At 44.6% G+C, this 19,869-nt stretch overlaps 2 protein-coding genes across 3 annotated transcripts; one reads left to right on the top strand and one right to left on the bottom strand.

Moving 5' to 3' along the window:
• Positions 1-34: 34 nt before the first annotated feature.
• Positions 35-2,934, bottom strand: LOC117143474 (cell division cycle protein 16 homolog). Its single transcript, XM_033308188.1, has 6 exons — positions 2,756-2,934; positions 2,183-2,693; positions 1,848-2,130; positions 1,533-1,790; positions 817-1,465; positions 35-757 (listed from the first exon to the last, which is right to left on the bottom strand). Exons 1-6 carry the CDS (start codon positions 2,849-2,851, stop codon positions 398-400), a joined length of 2,157 nt encoding a protein of 718 aa, XP_033164079.1. The 5' UTR covers positions 2,852-2,934; the 3' UTR covers positions 35-397.
• Positions 2,935-3,283: 349 nt separating this feature from the next.
• On the top strand, positions 3,284-19,563 carry LOC117145673. 2 transcript variants are annotated; one of them, XM_033311405.1, is made up of 10 exons: positions 3,284-3,698; positions 4,564-5,052; positions 13,522-13,747; positions 14,596-15,074; positions 15,710-15,846; positions 15,930-16,161; positions 16,542-17,248; positions 17,313-17,493; positions 17,550-17,935; positions 17,990-19,563. In XM_033311405.1, exons 2-10 carry the CDS (start codon positions 5,035-5,037, stop codon positions 18,360-18,362), a joined length of 2,739 nt encoding a protein of 912 aa, XP_033167296.1. In that variant the 5' UTR covers positions 3,284-3,698; positions 4,564-5,034; the 3' UTR covers positions 18,363-19,563. The 2 variants fall into 2 exon arrangements, with proteins under 2 accessions (XP_033167296.1, XP_033167297.1); XM_033311406.1 differs by lacking the exons at positions 3,284-3,698; positions 4,564-5,052; positions 13,522-13,747 and adding an exon at positions 13,904-14,449.
• Positions 19,564-19,869: the final 306 nt, after the last annotated feature.

Here is a 19,869-nt window from a genome sequence, read left to right as displayed (position 1 = left end):
ACTTTGGGGTACGTGCTTATTACAGGAAGCTAACTCTTTTGATTACAACTTTAGTTCCTTGCAATATGCTAAGCTTAATTTAATTGTATTCAAGTTACAGAATGATTGAGAGAACGCGGCTAGGACCACTCTTGGCTGGCCGTACAATTATGGTTCAAATGAGACTTTTGCGTTTTCTTAAATACTTAATGTTATTCACATGGCGGCGACTTCGATTGATAGTGGGAAAAACAGAACTGAAAAATCCCAAGACTTCGCTCATTAGCCAGACGACAATATACAAGCATAAACATCTGTATTTGTTCTGGCCACGAATTAAGTTCAAGTGCATGGCATATGTTTGTCTGGCTAACAATCGGAGCTAACATTAATGATTGACATAAGTTAGTATACATTTCTAGGTATCGAAGCTCATTTCCACTACCATGTTGGAATCGGAGTTGGCAAACTCCTCTTCTTCGTCGAACTTTAGCTTCATTCCATTAAACTTGTCCGAGTTCAACACCCGGCGACTGTTGGCCGTGATATTCTTGGCCACGTCTCGCAAGGCCGCGCTGCAGATCTCATCAATAGTAGCCGAGTCGTCCATAAGGTCTTCGATACAATTCTTAAGGATTGTAGACGTCACTATGCAGTCTCTGTTCAGGGCCAAGCTCTTGTGGAAAGCTTCGATGGCGGGGTCTAGGTTTCCTAGTAAAGCATGTATAAATCCTATTGAAGTGTAAGTAGTAGGACTTTGCGGCTTTAATAGAAGTGCCTGAAAGTCAAACGTTGAGTATCATGGATAAACTACCTACAGTACAATAATATACTCACATATTGAAAGTTGTATAGAGCTTCCTCGTACTTATGAACCTTTCGCAGCGAATGACCGAGGTTTATAAAAAGCGGTTCCCATCGGGACGAGATCTCCTCGTTGTTGCTCTTGGCCCGCTGTTTCACAATGTCCACGGTGCACTGGAAAATGGTGGCGGCACCGTCAAAAAACTCATACTCGTACTTAATCACACCGAGCTCATGAAGTACATATACATCCAGCGGCGCAATATTCATAGCCTGTAGGAAAAATTTCTCAGCTAGCTCAAGGTTTTTGGTTAGCCCACACTCCACACCTATGTAAAGCAATGGGAGATGACAACCTCGCATCAGCTGTGTGGCCTTAAAATAGGCTGCCATTGCCTGTTCGTGCTCATTCTCATTGGCAAAGCTGTGACCATAAGCTAACCAAGCGGGACCATAAAGTCGATCCAAAGCAGTTGCCTTGGAGAGATAACGCCGGGCAGGATCACTTTTGCCAATCATGTCGTAGTAGCAGCCCACGGCGTACCAAGAGATCGCTTTGTCCGGATAACGATCCACCAGCTTATGGGCAACGTAAAAGAGCCGGTTAAAGTCGCCGTTTTCCACCAGACAGGCAATCTGAATGGTCAGTGCAGTGTTATGGAAGGGATCCACCTTAAGGAGTCTATATGATAAGCAAAACCAAATATATTTTTGATCAATATAAGTATTTTATGCCGTTCTACACTTACTCATTGAGTATTTTCAGGCACTGTTTGTAGTCGCAGTCGTAGAAACACTTTTCCGCCTCAGCGGCCATTATGTCAGTACTACGTTGTACCCGATCAAGACATTCAGCGATAGGAATTAATGTGTCCGTGTCGTGATCACGCGATCGCCTTCTACTGGAGGAGTCGAACATGGACCGGTGAGAAGCATCAATGAGGGAAGAAGCCTTGGAGAGACTAGTTTGTAGGGAAAATGTGGGCGCCTTTAGATCTTCCAGGACTCTAAAATAAAACATCAATAAGAATGGGCTATATACTAGAAATATCATTTGAACTGACTTCTGTGCGGGCGACATGAACTGGCTGGGAGTAAGCGGCACCTTAACGGCGCTCACCTTGGGCATTTGTGTGTCTGACGTCCCGCTCTGCTGCACTCGAGCTGTAAATTCCTTGATAAACTGCAGTATGTCGGGATTAACAATGGGGGACATCTCCTCAGCATTGCGTGCGGAAATCAACTCATAGTACTTCTTCAGGCGAGATTCATAAAGTTTTAATATAAACTTGGCATCAGCTTCGCTGGATTGTTGTGCCAGCGGTAAATGGTGCATTAGCTCAAACTCTGCAATAAATAAAGTGATTATAATGTATTCAGAGAAAAGGTGTATGCTCACCTTCCCAAGCCATCAGCATTTCGTGCTGAACCAGCGCCTCCAGAGCCTCAAAACAGTATATGGATTTGTGAAGAGCCTGAACATAAAAGTCCATTGCCATGCCGCGATTGTCCAGGGCCTCATAAACCTTGCCCTTCATTAGGTAAATGGATGAAAGGAGTTCATTTCTGTGATTCTCCTCGCCCCCAAAGACACTGTTGCTTTCCAGATAGCAGCCACTGCTCGCATCCACGGGCTGGTTGATCAGCGATGTGGTCATGACTTCCACCTCCACATTCTGGATGACATTGGCCGCCTCGGTAAACTCTTTGGCCGCATAGAGACTTTCCAGGAGTAGGTTAAAACACGGCAGTGAGTTCTTCTCTAGCTTGTGGTGCTGTATTGTGTGAGCAGCACGATGGTATTCCCCCAGTAGGTACATGCACTGCGCCTGGTAGTAAATATCCCTGGGTTCCTGGCCACCAAGCACGGCCACTTTTTCTGCCCAAAAAAGCGCTGTGGCGTAGCGACGCTAAAAATGCAATTGAATTTTCACTCAGGCTCCGCTTGCCGGCTTTTGGTTTTTTGTCTTACCATGTCTATGAATTGTTTGACCAGCTGCCGGTACAAGGCCAGGTCGATGTGTTCATTTGTGGTGTCATTACTTGTGTTTTCCGTGTCCCCGGGCATTTTTATTAACTTAGTATTGTATTTTTGTTAGAAATTTAATGCAAGTTTGCCGCCGCTTGTAATTACTTATTTGAACATACTGGCAACGCTGTACAAAACAGCTGTATTGTTGCCATTCACTGGAAACAGTTGTTTGAGGTACTGAGAGAAATTAAGTTTCTATACAAATAAACAATAATAATAATTGATATATAAATATTATTTAAAACCAAAACTTTAAATGAAATACAAATTAAATAAATTATTTATTTAAATTTAAATTCAGCCATTTGTCCCAACTTTAATGACTGTAGAGGAATCGTCGAACACAAGTGGTGTCAAACAAATGAGAGCTTTTTGGTTCAAGAGAGCGGTTGCATGCGGTTGGTTCGACAGAGCCAGGCGAAAAACGTTATTTAAGCAGCGTTGCAGGCCGTGGCGTGCCCATAATATCAAAAAATCCCGACTAAAATTCCAAAATAAAAGATATCACGGGATGATATTTAGTTTGTTCTATTAATTTGTATTGCCGCGGCAGGGTCCGCTGAAATTTAAGGCTCAATTTTAAATTCAAGTTAAAGTGGTGCCATTCAAGAGTCGCAAAGATTTTCAACAATCAAAATAGTTGTTTAATAGTAAAAAATGCATCCGTGAGTGAGGAGTTTTGGCGAAACAGCATCGGAAGGAGAAGCGGAAAACGGCGAAGGGCGTGCAAGGCAGAAGTAACGGTTCCTGGCGGAGTGTGGGCGAGTGTGTGTAAAAATGTGCTTGGCGGACGACAAAAGAAACGGGATGCGATTGCGAGTGCGAAATTAAAATAAAATTCACACGAATTTATGCGCCAGCCGCGTGTTTTTGCGAGCCCTGGGTATGTATTGGTGTATCAGTGTTAGCCGGCACTACAAATTGTTGACCGAAAAATGGTGCAGTTCAAATTAGTTGGTAACAAGAAGTAAAAGAAAAACAGGGCAGCGGCTCATTTTTCGTTCTCTCATTCTCGCCGTGCGTATTTTACAACTTTACAACTACACACTACTATTATGTGCCGTTGGTCCTGTTTTTTTCTGTTGCCATTGGCTCACGTCATCTCTCCAAAAACTACAACAATCAATCGCCGCCTTAGCCACACAGAGAAAAAGAAGCTGGAATTTCGCGGGGTTTTCGTTAATAAAATGTAAGGTGTGCATACTAATAGATTTTTTGATTGACCAGTATCAATAGAAAAGAAATATAAATAACAGTGCAATTTGTGGAAGTATAGCAACTTTTCTTTCTGTGTGCACACTTATTCTTACTACCCATTATTCTACGCACAGAGCGCGAGAGTGAGATGGAGAGAGTAGAGAAAGGGCGAGACAGGGCTTGGCCCCATCTCCATTTTACAACTCCAACTTCGCTGCCACTGCTCATTTCATGCTGATTTATGGCTCTAATAATAGGTTCGCTCAACACACAGCTTCCGAAAGGATTACCACCCAAAAGGATAATGCATAGTTTGTGTTATTGGCGGCCATAAAAGGGGGACTTTTAAAGTAAACGACCCTGGATTACAGTTAATTACAGTTAGCCGGGGCCAGTGCGATAGAGAGAGGGAGAGAGAGAGGGATACGCCTTGATCGATTTACGGCATTTAACGCTCAAGTGCGTACGCGTGTGTTTTCTTTAAACTCCAGTGATTTGGAAACTACAAAGAAGAGTACTCTTATAATTAATTCATGCTTACGATATTTCAGGCCTTTGGAAATTTGCATCGTTGACGAGGCGGAATGAATCGATGACTATTTGCTGCTGATACGGCCACATCTGCCAGCTGTCTTGGTTCGCCTTCGCCCCCTCTCGCTCGCTCAGTCGCGTTATCCTGTGGAGCTCCAAAAAACAACAACAAAAAACAGATTCCTTGCCCGAGGCTCGGCATCCAATTCAAACTCCAACCAGATCGAACTCGAACCGCAGCGAACTCCAACCGCAAAGCCTGCGCAGGAGTGAAAGAGAGAGGGAGAGAGAATCGGTGCGCGAACGGGCTCTCCGCCGGCAGTGGAAGTAAGAAAGGGAAGGGACGAGAGGCGGAAGTGGTGACATCTGTTTTGCCGCTTTGTCAGTTGGCGGATGCTGCTCCTGCCGAACACGAACGAACGCGAACGAGCACGAACGAACAAGGAGCGCAACGTGAACAAGTGTGGAAATTGGAATTTTTATTCAAAACAATGCCCCTGCTGCAACAGGTATGTAAATAATAATAAAACCCATTCGCACTCCAGAGCGGTAATTGAAACGCTCACGTACGAATAAAGTCGGCTAGAGAGTAAGAGGGAGAACGAGAGAACGAGCGTGCGAGTGAGAGAGCTCTACATCAGCTGGCTTTTTCAGTTTACCTTCCCAATTGGGATTCATGAGTGGCTCGCCCGGGATGATCCTAATAAGATTAGTGCCCAACTTTACGCCTACACTTCTGAGAGTTTTTCGCCCCCACCACACCACCCACTGAAACAGCCCCATCCGCCAACGTCTGTTGCACATTATGAGTAGTTAAATTCGATTAAACTTGCGGCGTTTTCTGCGCCAGACACCACTGCGCCTCCTTTTCGTCCTTTTTTGCCGCCGGGTGGGCGTTTAATTGTACTCTTTGTTGCGCAAAATAGTTGCGTGATTTAATTTCGCTCGCCTTTATATGTTTTTTAATTCACTTAAATGAGATGATTCGATTAGGACACTCAGCGGTACAGAAAAAGCGCAGAGAGCAAATGGAAGCACTGGAAAAGCGGATAAAAAACAGAGCCAAAGTTGTTGGACACGCTTTACAACTGCCATTAGTATCCAGATTTTTATGTCTTTAAGGATGCGTAAAAGTTGGTTTAATAATCTTAAAGTGACAGTACATGCATGGCAGCTATTAGCCTCTTATGGCTCAAAATATTACATGTCCCTTCCTACATTTTTCTTTATCCTCTGGAAAATTAATTATCCTGCCTGACAATCCGCTTCATATCAATACACATCAAATTATGTCAGATACGGCAATTGCCCTTCACCCCCAAATATGAATTACATGTAATGATTACAATATCCTTTATGCTGATACGCACATGCTAACCAAACCCGACGACTCGGCTCATGCCCCCGCCGACCCCGGACTTGATTTAAGCGATCCTAAAGCGACTGTCAATATGTGTGACAGGTTTTTTAAGACGCTTTCCCTCGGCGGAGCACTTGGTCCCATTGTTGGCTACGCGGCCCGTTTGTATCCTTGCCACGTCTTCCGCCTTTGGAAAAAGTTGCTCATTGTCGACTGTGACAGGAGACCCGGACCCGTCTATTGCTCATCATTCAGGCATTTGACGACAGACGACGCACAGGGGTTGAGGAAAAGCCGCCTTGACTACGTCAATGGATTGGGGGATGGCTTTCAAGGAGGCGGAGATGGAAACGAAGGTGGAGGATGAAGGATGGAGGTTGGTTCTGTGCAGCATCCATGGCCCGAGTTGGCTGACAATGGAGCTGCGCATTTGTTACAATGTTTACACAAATATTTAAGGATAATCCGACGATTTCAAAGGGGTTATTATGCAATTTTTCTTCTCATTTTATTGTGGCTGCCAGCAGCGGCAGCAAAATGGTAGAAAAAAGATCAAAATAGACCCAACTGAATAACTAAATGCAAAATGTCAATTTCGTCGTGTAAGCAGTGTCTATACCCCCACACCCCCTTGCCGTATTACTATGCATTCATATTTATTTGCTGGTAATGTCTAAAATGCGTCTACTTCATGCCAACGTGGCGTGTACTTAATGTCCTTCTGCCTTTCGTATTATTTATATATTTTTTGCATTCATTTCCATTGCGCCATTGCCTGCTGTTTAAAATGCCTATAAATAATAGTGGGGGCCACAGCGGAAAATTTGTCGGTCATAAGAAGTGCTGTACATTTTATTTGCCATTTTAAGCCGTAGGATGTGTGATGTCCTGCTCTGCATACGTCCATATCCTGCTGTGACATCGTTTCGTACAGAATTTTCCTCTATTGTCCTTGGACCAACGTCTTGATTCACTGTCCAAGTGCAGGTCAGTCCATCAATGACTCCGGGGTGCTGTTAAAAGGATCTTTTGGCCTAAGACATCAGAAGATTCTGTGTAGCAAGATGCCAACATTACTGTATTTTGCATAAATCATTTAAAATTACGAATGGAAAATTGAGGGTACAATGCTGTAATATTTAATGGTGTATTTTAAAAGAACTTTACTATTACTAGTCTTAAAGCAAACTAACCTATCTGCTTTACCTGTTGATTGCGCACGCCCATAAATATTACACTAATAGTATAATTAAGTGAATGCTGGGCCACTTTTCCTAAACGACTGCCTGCAAATGCCAGTTATTAGCCGGCTCAAATTTGATTGCCAGCGGGCAAATCATTGGCATTATTCAAACCCAAACTCGAGTGAATGCTCAAGAGGGGGCGGCAATCATTTCGAGCAAATCATTGTGCTGGGCGATGGCGGCATTAACAGTTGGTTATGTACACTTAAGTATATGCCGCAGGCCAGCTTGGTATGTCCAGGCGGCCATAGCCTGCCATTTCCACTCCCACTCCCCCCAATACTCCGGCTACTGCTTTTGGTTCTGGTTCTGATCCTTGGCAGACTATTGGAATGTCTCGACATTTCGCGCAAATGCCAAAAGTACAAGGCGGCCAAGGCGTCCTCCAACAATGCGGTGGCAGCAGCCCCAGGGCACATCATTAAAATGTCGATACCAAGCAAATCACACGCCCGCCGCCAGCGAGAAGGATAACAACCAAGAAAATATCAACCAGGGTGCGTTGCGTTTGTTGCACTGCCGCATTTTGTGGATTGGGTAGTGGTGTTTGGTATTAGGGCGTAGCCCATTGCAATATGAGCCTCTGGCATTTAACAAAAATGAGAAAGGAATAATACAAAAATGAAAAAAATAAAGAAAGAGTGCGGAAAATGGCAGAAAAAATGGAAAACTGAACTGAAAACAGAAAACGAGTGCAAAATTCAATTGAATTTACTTCGCCAGACGTTGCACACACTACTGGGCTCAACTAGCATTTAATGCATTGGCATTGGTGGTGCGGCATGCGTGGTTGTGATGCGGCACCGCCGACACCGCCCATCGTCCAACACCAAACAACCAACCCACCCACCCGTGACCCCCTGAACTCCGGCTGATGCACACCATTATTGTGGTTGAGCGGATGACGAAAGGTGGCCTGGTCGAGAGGGTATCAGGCCTTTTGGCCAATGGAATGAGCCCGAGGATGCGGATGGAGGGGCCAGGAGGGCTGGGTTGGCGGTGGCGGTGGCATACACACAATGCTGTTGCGTTATCATTAAAAGCGAACAAAAATGCGGCAAAAGAAAATAGAAGCAAACAGCAATGAGCAACAGCAACATCCAGTCGGAGCACCAACAACACCAGCAACAAGCAACAACAACAATAAAAGGCAAACCACAAAAGGGCAGCATCCAGTTGGAGTCGCCTCTTGTTTTCTATATCCAGCAACTTTGTGGAGCGTTTTTGAAATGCCCGTGATGGAGCAGTTTTGTACTTGCGAACCTTCAGCCTTCAGGTAACCTCTGTCGTCAAAACTTGTCATGAAATAAGGGTGACTAATTTATCTTATCTATATGAAAATTAAATCATTACAACAGAGCAATTAACATTCGATTCGATGAGTTTGCATAAAATACTTTATATACTTGTTGAATAATTGTACTTGTTATCTATTAAAGCGTAGCATACTTATAAGGGCACGATGAAGAAATATGAATTAATTAAAATTATATTTTTAATTCTAAGGCATCAGCCATTCGAGATCTTATCGCGGCACTTTTGAAACTGTGTTGTATTTCTGTTTTTAAATAGGCCCGGAAAAGTTGTGCCTTTTCGCCTCGTCGTGGGCTGCCTAAAAAATGTGCAGCATGCAGCACCCCCCGTTGGTGGCTGCTTCTGCTGCTGCTTGCACCGCCACCTTCATTCGGTTGGAGCTGGAGGAGAGCACCAGAGGCACCCACCATCACCAGAAACAGATCCACAGATCCAGCGGCAGTAGCAGATAATACAGTGCGGAAAAAGCGCGTGTTTTATTTCCACTTAGCACTCATACAAACGTGCATGTATTGAATGCCTGTTGACGGCTGCTTGGCCCACCAATACCGCCTCCTATGGAGCCCACGCCTGGCCGTGTGCCCACTCCTCACCCACCCACTGGCGCCCCAGAGAAACAATAACAACGGCAACAATGCTCCGAGAATCGGAAATGTTGCCGTTGAAACTGAAATGTCGCTACGCTTCTCTCGTTTGTTCGCCGAACGGAGGAGGGGCTGGCTACGCCCATGTAAAGGCTGGTGCTGTCAGTGACTTGCCTGAATTACGATATTGTTATTATTAAATGGATGGGCTGCATGCGAAAGGAAACTGCAACTGCGACTGACTCCGCTGAATGGAGGATGAGGTGGTGGCGATGCTGGTGGCAACGGAGGTGGTGGTGGTGGAGGTCCTGCAGCCTGCGAAGACGTCTGCATGCGCTTTGATAGTTGAGTTCTGATCCAGAAAGGCATTTAATGTCTTGTTTTCATATTGCACAAAACAGAGGACACAAAAACAAGCACGCAAGCAAGCATCCATGGAAGGCATGCAGTTATGTAAATATGATGGCGACACATCGCGTAGTCAAAGCTGATGAAATGGCACTCCACGACATGCTCAAAACTCAATTTAATTTGCCCAGCCATTGGCATTTAATGAAATGCACAGCACAGCACAGCACAGCTCAGTTCAGTACAACACAAAACAACACAAACAAGGCAGCATCTGCAGAACGAAGTAGGATGAGTAGGAGGTTGGCCATGGAGGAGGTGGCAGAGGATGAGGACGAGTAGGAGGCGGAGGCGGAGGATTGGGCTTCAGGATGCTGGATATGTAGGCGCAGCAATTACGTGCCACTATATCGGAAACCAACGCCAGGCTCTGCTTGCTGTCCTGCAGGCATTTGCATCTTATCGAATCCTTGTGCCATCCACGACTCCGCCGGCCTGCGGACAAAGTTCGAAGTCAAAGAGGTCTCGACTCCGGTGAATGCTTTTTAATTTGCAAACATTAAACGCTTTCGTTATACGCCGCCACTGCATTCTTGGTGAATCCACTTTGTTGAACTTTAACTACAGGTATAAAACGAATTAAACTTGTAAACATTAGCACGGGTTAATGGTGCGCAATACCAGATATTCCTATATCTTAGATCCTCAGTTTCTGAACTGTAAGTTAAGATCTTAAGGTCTTTTAATTGAAAGTTAATTGAAAATATTACTTCCAAGTTAACTTTTTAATAAAAACTAGCAACATGGCATTGGTTTTGGAATGTCCTCGTAATTTGCCAATTGTTTTTTCGGCGAAATAAAAACTTTGTCGTAAATTGAGTTGCTTTTACTTGATTTCCCCCTTGGCAGTCGGCGGCAATCGTTTTGCAGCCACGCCTGCAGCTTATAGATCAGAGCTCCATAAATTGTGCATCCCGAATCCTTTCAGGGGATTTAAGCACTCGCCACGTAATATGCAAACACTCTATTACCGCTGGCAAATTCAAATGCATTCGGCCATAACTCTTATCCTTTATGGACTTGCCAACGTCGCTGTTCCCGCTGCCCGCCTTGCGATTCCGTTTTCGCCCACAAGTTGGCAACATGTAATCGGCCATAAAAAATTACAACTGTGCATTAACCTCTGGCTGCGGTCACTGGGAGCGGGAAACGGGCGGTGGGCAAAGGGAAATCGAAACGAAACGAATCGAATGAAGTGGCCCTTGTGGAAAGGAGGAGGCGGTGGGCAGCGGAAGGGTTGGAAAGGGACAGGAAGGGCAATGGCGTCGACAAGGACAACGTCGTTATTGAACGCTTATCACTACATGCTATCAAATTTTAATGCCGAAAACCCCTTTGGGCCGGAGCACGAGAAGCATTGGAAAAAGATGGCAAACATGAGCAGGACATCTAATAAGTGTTGTAAGCGATGCAAACATAATAATTTGTATGACTTCTGAAAGCAGAAACATGTAATTTTACAGAGGCTCTGGCCCCGGAAACGCTTTCAAACCCACTTCCCCCCACCGTCGACCACCACCATGCCACATCATGTGTATGAGTGTATCCGCTAAAATGCAGGCCAGGCCCAGGACGAAATCCCAGCCAGACCGAAAAGCAGCCGAGGCAAATCGCTTGCCAAAAATGAAATGCAAGAAAAGCCCAAGAAAATGGCCAACGGGCGGGGTAGCAGGGCAGGAGAAGTGGGAACACAAAAGCCAAGTCGAATGGACATAGGATAAATAACTACTGAGTTATGGGTGGAACGGCTCCTTGGCCCCTTGGCTGACATTTTCGGATCGGACGCAGAGAGATGCCGAATATCTCCATGTAGCCATCAGCTGGCGGCGAGTGTGGATGGGGATGTGGACAGTGAGAGAAGGATGCTCGGACACAGCAACGCCATTGAATCAAATTTTGCAAATCCTCGACGGCAAAAGACAAGCAGCAGCAGGAGGAGAAGGAGCTGAAAATGAAACTGGAGCTACGATATAAGGGGAGGTCCTGCAAACCAGGGGCGATCTTAGGACGTGGGGCGCACGGAATAGAGAAGTCAATAGGCCAGGGTGCAATCTACGCGTGAACGGGTGGTTAAGATTTTTTGTCGTATTCAATTTCGTTGTTTATGGGATTTTCCCGGGACGAGAGAGTAGAGTAGTTGGCCGGGTATTGTCGCTGGATTGAGCTGTTTAAATTCTAAAGTAAGAAATTGATAATTTCACTTTTACGCGGAACTTTACAATAGTGCAACAATATGTGAACAATACCAATATTAAGACATTTACATTGAAGATGCAAGACAATCGATTTGAATTCATAATCCTAAATTATATATATTTTACGACCTGCTTAACCATCTGGTCCTTGAAAAGAGTATATCCGCTTTCTTTAAATGGCGGTGGCCTTAGAATTCTCGTTAGCCTCTTTGACGCCTTTTCTATTTCCGCCAGCGAAAGCTTTTAGCGTCTTACTGGTTTTTTTTTGGACGACGGATCTGGGGAGGATGCGGTTGCGGATGCGGATACGGACGCGGCCTCGGCATTACAAAATAGCTAGAAGACTATTTGTAATTTGCATTCATTGACGCCATTTTTTATCGCCTGCCACAAGTTGTAACTGTGGGCGGACGGGGGCGTGACGTATGTAGGCTAGAAACAAAGTCTGAAATCCCGCACAAAAACACACACATATATGGGCCACAATGCCGCCTCTCAACGGAGCCGAGTTGTCCGGCACATCCCCGCATCCTTTCATGGAGGATAGGAGGATGTGTGATTGCCGTGCGTGTGTTCGGATGTTCGTGCCATTTCCGACTTTGCACGTACCTTCATCAAGTTGTCATTCAATTTTTAAATCCATAGCAAGTTTTGTACTTAACATAGTTGTGACATCTTGACAAAGACTAAGGAAGCCGTCGACTGTCGCTCCGTTCCCGGCATTCAAAACTTGCCGGCGAATGGAAGTTCTTTTCGTTCCCCCGCCACTTGTGTCAGTCCTTTATGCTGCGATAGATCTTTAACTTGTGCCCCATACTGTTTACTGGTTCCATTTCGACCAGGAAAAGCGCATCATTTCCACTTGCTGAACATATGAGCAAATGAGTTTTCGCAAGTTAATTTAAGTTCCTATGGAATTCTTTGTCTGCAATAGATCACTTGATAACATAGTGGCGCTGCAGATCGGTGTGTTTATCGTAAAATACATTCTGTGAAATACTTACCTCCTCCTAAAGTCACATCCATTTGGCTAACCTACTGCCTGCCTGCCATAGAAAGTCAAGGACTTGTCCGAATCCTTTTTTAGGTAACTAGAACAACTCTTTCGCACCCACTCATCAGCTGACCATCGACCGTCGTCCACCGACAGTTACTTGTTGCCTTGGCTTTGGCACATTTCGCTTTATCCTCATCTGAGTCCTCGTCATCCATCCCCGCATAGACACACTTCCTTTTTCCCGTTTCCGATTGCTGTCACTCGTCTCGATTCGTTGGCTTTCGTTCCGTTTCGTGGGCTGCATTAATCCGGCGTAATGAGTTGTACGCCATTTTGCGCTAAATTGTTTGGTGAGTGCCTGATAACAATATTTGCACTAATTTGGCATTTTTAAGTGTGCTCCACTGACACTTGATGCGCTTTTAATTGCGCCCAGGCGCTCGAGAGTGCTTCAGAGGAGAGCGAGGAAGATTCGGAGGAAAGTGCGACACAAGGGTCGGGTCGGCTGCTGTGGGTGCTGCAAACTGGTGAAAAGTGGGTGGCAAAAACTGAGGGCTGGGAGTGCTGCGGTGCGGCGGCATTGTCTCCTTGTGGCTGGCCTCGTGCGGTTGCCACGTTCTTGCCCCTTCTCCGCTCGACGTTGCCTGGCGTGTGGCAAGAAATGTGAAAGATAAACGATTCATTAGTTGCTGCTGTTGGGTGGGTGGGCGCACCAGGAACTCCTTCCATCCGCATGAGACACACCCAGAAAAGAAGTAGACAGCGAGACAATAAAAGTTTCAGCAACTGTCGACCGTTTTTATTACGATTGCAGTTCAAATCGCTTGCTTGATGTCATCGTTTCTACAACAAGCTTCACCATCTTTTCATTTCCAGTACGACACCCCTGATTGCTCCGGTTCTGGTGGCAACATGCGTGCCCTGAGCGGAGGCTCCACAACGGAGCTGCTGCAGAAACACTCGATAAGCTCCTACCTGGATCACCACCAGCAGCAGCAGCAACAGCAGCATCAGTTGCAACTGCAGCAACACCAACAGCAGCAACTGCAGCACAGTCTGTTGGAGAGATGCAACGACGATGGATTGATATCTTTTATAAACGGTGAGCTCTAGAATTAGTTGAATTTAATTGAGAACCATCATCGCAAGACCATCAATTTTCGAATGCGTGCTGAAAAACAGTGGGTTGTTCTTTTACTTTGTTGTCAAAATTGCTGGACACAGGAATGTCAGAACACAATAGAAAATATTTCAATAGTTTTTTACTTTTAGAAGTCGGCACACATAATTCGTAGACACTGTCATTATTGTTATTAACTTAATTTAATCATACGCATCTTTTTCAAGTCGGACTGCACCGCCGCCGTCCGCAGCCATAAATTTTCATTTTCATTTCCATTTCAAATTGTTGCAACGGTGCCAGCAAGAAGCGCTAATTAAATTTTACAGTACCATTCAAAATTTTAAATAAAAAAGGGCCCCAAATTGTTTTCGTTCAATAAGAAAGCGCAGACGCAGAAGCAGTCCGTTACAAAGGCCGAAATCGAAGGCCAGAAAGGATTCCATCAGGATCAGTACACACACATGTTGGGAGTCGAGAAGCCATATGTGGTAGAGCCAGCGATGGCCGTAGCGCAGGACTCGTTTGAATTTGGCAGCAACGGCGTTGGGAGCTCCACCAACAGCCACACAAGCAACGCCAGCTCCAAGGACCTTGGCAGACTGACTACTGGCGACGGAGCCCAGAACTTGGCCCAAGACAGCAATGACCAGGACAGCACGGACAACACAAACAGCAACTGCAGTACGCTTAATTTATTAGCAGTTTTGTCGAATATTTGCAAAGTGCTTGAGGGGCAATAGTTTTGATTTATTGAGGGCTGGACAAACTGTGCGATAATTGTTGACATTGTACTTACCCCACCATCATCCTTCTTTTACTGCCTGCAGATCCAATCACACTGAACGATCTACTCGGCTTGTGCGGTGCCAGCACTGCCAATGAAGTGGTCGGTACTGGCCAGAACCCCTCGACATCAGCGCCGATACTGGGAGCAGGAGGAGGCGGAAGAGCAAATGGAGCTACAGCCGGCGCAGCAACGGCAACAGGAGTGGGAGTTGGAGCTGGAGGGACATTACCTGGGCCAGGAGTTGCATCGATACAGGGAGGTGGAGGAGGAGGAGTCGTGGGGCAAACCAATGCCAGGTGCAACACCTCAGCGGCTAACCCATCCGCCAGCTTCGGTGGCAACGGCAGCAGCAGCGACGTCAATAATCTGCTGCTCGCCAGTGCTGCTGCCGCTGCCGCCGCGGCTGCCGGTGATGGCGCTCAACTGTCCTCCAATGCGGCGGCCTACGCTCCGCTGACGCCCAGCTCCACCCATTCGTCGGCCTCGCCGGGGACTAAGTCCAATTTTGACTACTTCCAGGTAAGGCCAGGTGTCGACTTGCGATGTCCGCCCGCCCGGTTGATGCTACCCACGGGCTGTGACCTTCAACTTCTCTCTAACTGCACTCAACTTGCACCGAATTCTCCTAACTTCTTGCTTGTACTCGTATCTATCCCCCGAAAATCCAACCTGTATTTCTGGCACGGTGTCCGTAACCGTCTTATGATTTTCAAACTTTTCCCTCTGTCTATGTCTCTGTGTGTTAATGGGTGGGTCGATAAATAAGTAATTTATTTAAATCAAAAGCCAGGTGGGGCTTTAGCTGACTAAAGTTATACAAGTTCCAAAAGTATTGATAGTTTACGGAAAAGACTATACTTCATAGAATAATAATGTTAACCGAGTTAGTTAAATCAGTGGTACTCCGCATTTGTAAATATTTCTTAAAATAATCGACCCACTCTGTGTTTGTCATATAAATAAATCTTGCAAGGACTTGAGCATGCGAAAAATCTTTACTATAAACAATAAAATCGTAAATATAAGAGTCCTTCAAGGTATGCCAACTTCGCTTTAGCGAAGTTACCTGTTGTCGTTACCGTTTCCTTTCCTCATTTTAATTTATTCGTTTGTTTCCATTCTTTCTTTCTTTTTGGGTGAATTGGCGAACTTAGTTTGAAAATGTTGCACAAAGTAACCCACTTAAGGCTTTCCAAAGAACAAACATCAGCTTCGATTGCTCTGCACCCTTATCGCCAAGTACGCCTACATCTATTTACAATCGCTCCTTTCACAGTTCACCTTTAGTCAGGTAATAACCGAAATATGATAATGTGGCACTCTCTCCATGATTGAACACTGTGATTAATCGACTCCTTCACTCGACCCTTGCAGCGACAGCAGCAACTCGTCCAGCGGCATTGGCGTCTCCATGGACTCCATCAACATGTTCTACAACCAGCAGCAACAACAGCAACAGCCAGAGCAGCAAGGTTACTCCAGTCTGGGCAACTCCATGGGCAGCGGTTTGGGACTTAGTTTGGCAAACGCCTCCACGCGCTCGAACTCGCCAGAGAGTCAGAACAGCAGCAATTCAACCACTGAACAAAATCTACTGGACATGATTGTAAGTGATTCGAATGTAACAAGGGGGAAATATTACTAATGAAATTTTGATTTAGCCTTAGGGGATTATTATGTTCTTAGATTATTATTAATTGCTTTTATTGCCCAACTTAAAAAAGACACCATCGATTTTTCGTTCACTTTACAAATAATATTCGAAGGCTTTATTACAATTTATATTTTTAAAGTTTTGTTTCTTCAAAATTGCAGTTAACAATAGGTATAATGGCTAATGTTTTACATGGGTAAGGTCAATTTGGTAGCGAGCGAACCTGATGATTTTGCTTAATAATAATGGCCAACTTATCCTATAGTTTATCCTCTAAATCATTCGTCCTATTTTACCTAATGAGTGAAATGTTGCTTACTACTATCTTTTAGAATTTGCTGTCTGTAAATAGCAACAAAATACCACATCAACAACAACAGCAACAACAACAGCAGCAACAACAACAACAGAATCAGAAGCATTTGCAGGTTCAGCAACAACATCAGTTGCAGCAACAGTTTGTCAACCTTAACAGAAACTACGAGCAGCAGATATCTGCCAATTTGGGTACCCAACAACATGGCTTCGAGCACAACGGCGTGGGTGTGGGAGCTTCCAGTAGCGGGAACGAGAACTGCTTCAGCCAGTATAATCTGGAGAACATCACCAGTGTGGACATGGAGCTGGCCAAACTGCAGAATTTGCAACGCATCAACACCCTAAAGCTCCTGCAGGCCCAAACTCAACAAATGCCGCTGATCAACCAGCTCCTGCAGAGCTATGCCGGCAACGCCATGGGCAGCGTCGGTGGAAGCAATCTCAGTAACCTGATGAGCTCAGGTGGATCGCCACTGATGACAGAAATGGCGGGAAACGTTGGCGGCATTGGAACCACCAACGATAGCCACCTGGATCGCGTAGCTAAGTTCTATAGGAGTTCGGCTGCCCTGTGCGATGCCACATGCACATGGAGTGGACAGCTGCCGCCGCGTTCGCACCGTATGCTCAACTATTCTCCCAAGGTCTTCCTCGGCGGGATTCCCTGGGATATTAGTGAGCAGTCGCTCATCCAGATCTTCAAGCCATTTGGATCTATTAAGTAAGTCTATCCTTAAGTAAAGCTAACACTTCTTGTGAGTAACTGAAAATATTTATATCCTCAGAGTGGAGTGGCCCGGCAAGGAGCAGCAGGCGGCTCAGCCCAAGGGCTATGTTTACATAATCTTTGAATCGGACAAGCAGGTCAAGGCATTACTTTCGGCCTGTGTGGTTCAGGTGGATGATTCTCATTGTGGTAGTAACTACTTCTTCAAAATCTCTTCGCGGCGTATTAAGTCCAAGGATGTAAGTGCAAACAATAATACCAAGCTATCCATATTTAATACTTCCATATTTACTAGGTTGAAGTCATTCCTTGGATTATCGCTGATTCAAATTTTGTGCGATCCAGCTCCCAGAAACTTGACCCAACGAAGACCGTGTTTGTGGGCGCACTGCATGGAAAACTGACTGCCGAGGGCTTGGGAAATATCATGGATGATCTTTTCGACGGCGTGCTGTATGCGGGTATAGATACGGACAAGTACAAGTACCCGATCGGATCGGGACGCGTGACTTTTAGCAACTTTCGCTCCTACATGAAAGCCGTTTCGGCCGCATTTATCGAGATTAGGACCACGAAGTTCACCAAGAAGGTGCAGGTGGATCCCTACTTGGAGGATGCCTTGTGTTCAATATGCGGAGTGCAGCACGGTCCCTACTATTGTCGGGAATTATCGTGCTTCCGGTAAGTTTTATTAATTTATATTGTAATATTTTATTTCCTATATTCTGTTTACAGATACTTCTGCCGCAGCTGCTGGCAATGGCAGCACAGCTGTGACATCGTCAAAAATCACAAGCCCTTGACGCGCAACTCCAAGTCGCAGAACCTGGTTGGCATCGGACCATCTTCGTCGAATGTTTCGTTACCCTTCTCTGGCCACAGAAGTAATAGGGACAACAAAATGGGGAATGGTCAGCAGCATCAGCACCAGCAGCATCAGTACCAACAGCAGAAACAGCATCAGCTGCAAGAATACTCGCAGCCCCACAATCTTAACGTGATGGGAAACTCAGGAGCTACCAATGCCGCTGCCACCTCAATGTTAACACTTCAGCAGCGGCAACTTCAAAAGGTGCGAATACAGCGTCAACAGCATCCGGCGATCTAGACTGTTACGGCTTTTATCCACACCGTTTTAACGGATGTTTCCGCAATATAATGTGCGAAACTTTGGACTTATAGGCGACGTAGTAATATGGCGGAGATAGTTTTCTTGCTGCCGATGGAGACCCGGGCTCATCATCGTCATTATCATTGTAAACACAGTTTTATTGATGTGTATATTAGATCGGTACAATATGAAGCTTACACTTTGAGTTTCCTTTAAGGTAATTAGTGTTAGACGACTTCCCCAAAACGAACATCCTCGAATCGAAACAAAAGACCCCCATTCATACTATTTTTTGATAATCATGCTTACATATCAGCATTTGGAGCTGGCATTCGAATGCTAAGTGAATGATACATGAAATGAGCAATTTCATTTACTCATAACCCTCATACAAATACTACTCAAGTTACTTTTTGGCTAAGAAAGCAGTTATTAATTCCTAATTTGTATGTTTAATTTTAAGGAAACGAAACCGCGCGACAAATGGCTACTTGAAATGTCACGACCAATTTGCCGCGCTGCGAGATTAGAATCACAATTTTTGTTATGTTTTGTGCTATTACTGAGGAATTTTATGTAGTTTCTTTTTACATAGCCAAGCCCCCGACTCGAGTTAATATGATATTATATTATTTGGATTGTCCGTTAAGCGTTTATCAGGAATTTCAATTTTTAAGAAACATTTTAAAAATTGTAAATTCGTTTAACTCACCAGTCTCCCATTTTTGTTTTTCATTGAATTGTTACACACATGAGTTATTATAAATATACTGTTTAGTTTTTTTTTGTTTTGGATTAGCTTTAAGCATTATCCTTGTGAACATTACGGCGATGCCTGATTGATTGTTGAACTTTGTTTTAAGCATTTATCATTCTTTGGCTTTTTTGGCTGTTACAGTTTTAGAGCTCTTGGGCAATAAGCATATAATTTATGTCCCCATTATTTTTCATGTATTTTGAGAAAGGATCTCTCCAGCGCTTATCTATAGAAAACACACATATGTTGTACATATACAAAAATATTACATATTGTACATTACAAGGCTTTATATCATTTAAAACTTTATAAGTTTGTAAAACCTACACAGAATAGGAAAAAAAACCTAAGTCTATATCTTAAACACGAATTGATCACTAAACGATAAATAACGCACACACGTATTCACCAACCAAACAAATATACAAAATAGCTATTGAATTCGCCTTGGTTTCATTTGGCATTTCCTAATCCAAGCTCAACCCAACTAAACACTAACCTGCGCTTCCCATGCTAATTGTTAGTCTTAAGAATAAAACGATGTTAAGATACTTAGTCGAATATCAAAAGTTAAATTCAAACGAATTTAAGCATAAAAACAATCAAATTACTTTACCAAGCAACTGAAATACTCCAAAAACCAAAAGCAACCAATGTAATCGAGTAGTTCAGACTTTACGAAACTAACGCTGCGGGTGTTATGTGACATTTTAACGCATTACTACTCTCTAGGCATAAATTGTTTTT

This window comes from Drosophila mauritiana, chromosome 3R, assembly GCF_004382145.1.
Source record: "Drosophila mauritiana strain mau12 chromosome 3R, ASM438214v1, whole genome shotgun sequence".
In the NCBI taxonomy this organism is placed as follows: Eukaryota; Metazoa; Arthropoda; class Insecta; order Diptera; family Drosophilidae; genus Drosophila; species Drosophila mauritiana.
This window is presented reverse-complemented; position numbering and strand designations above follow the sequence as displayed.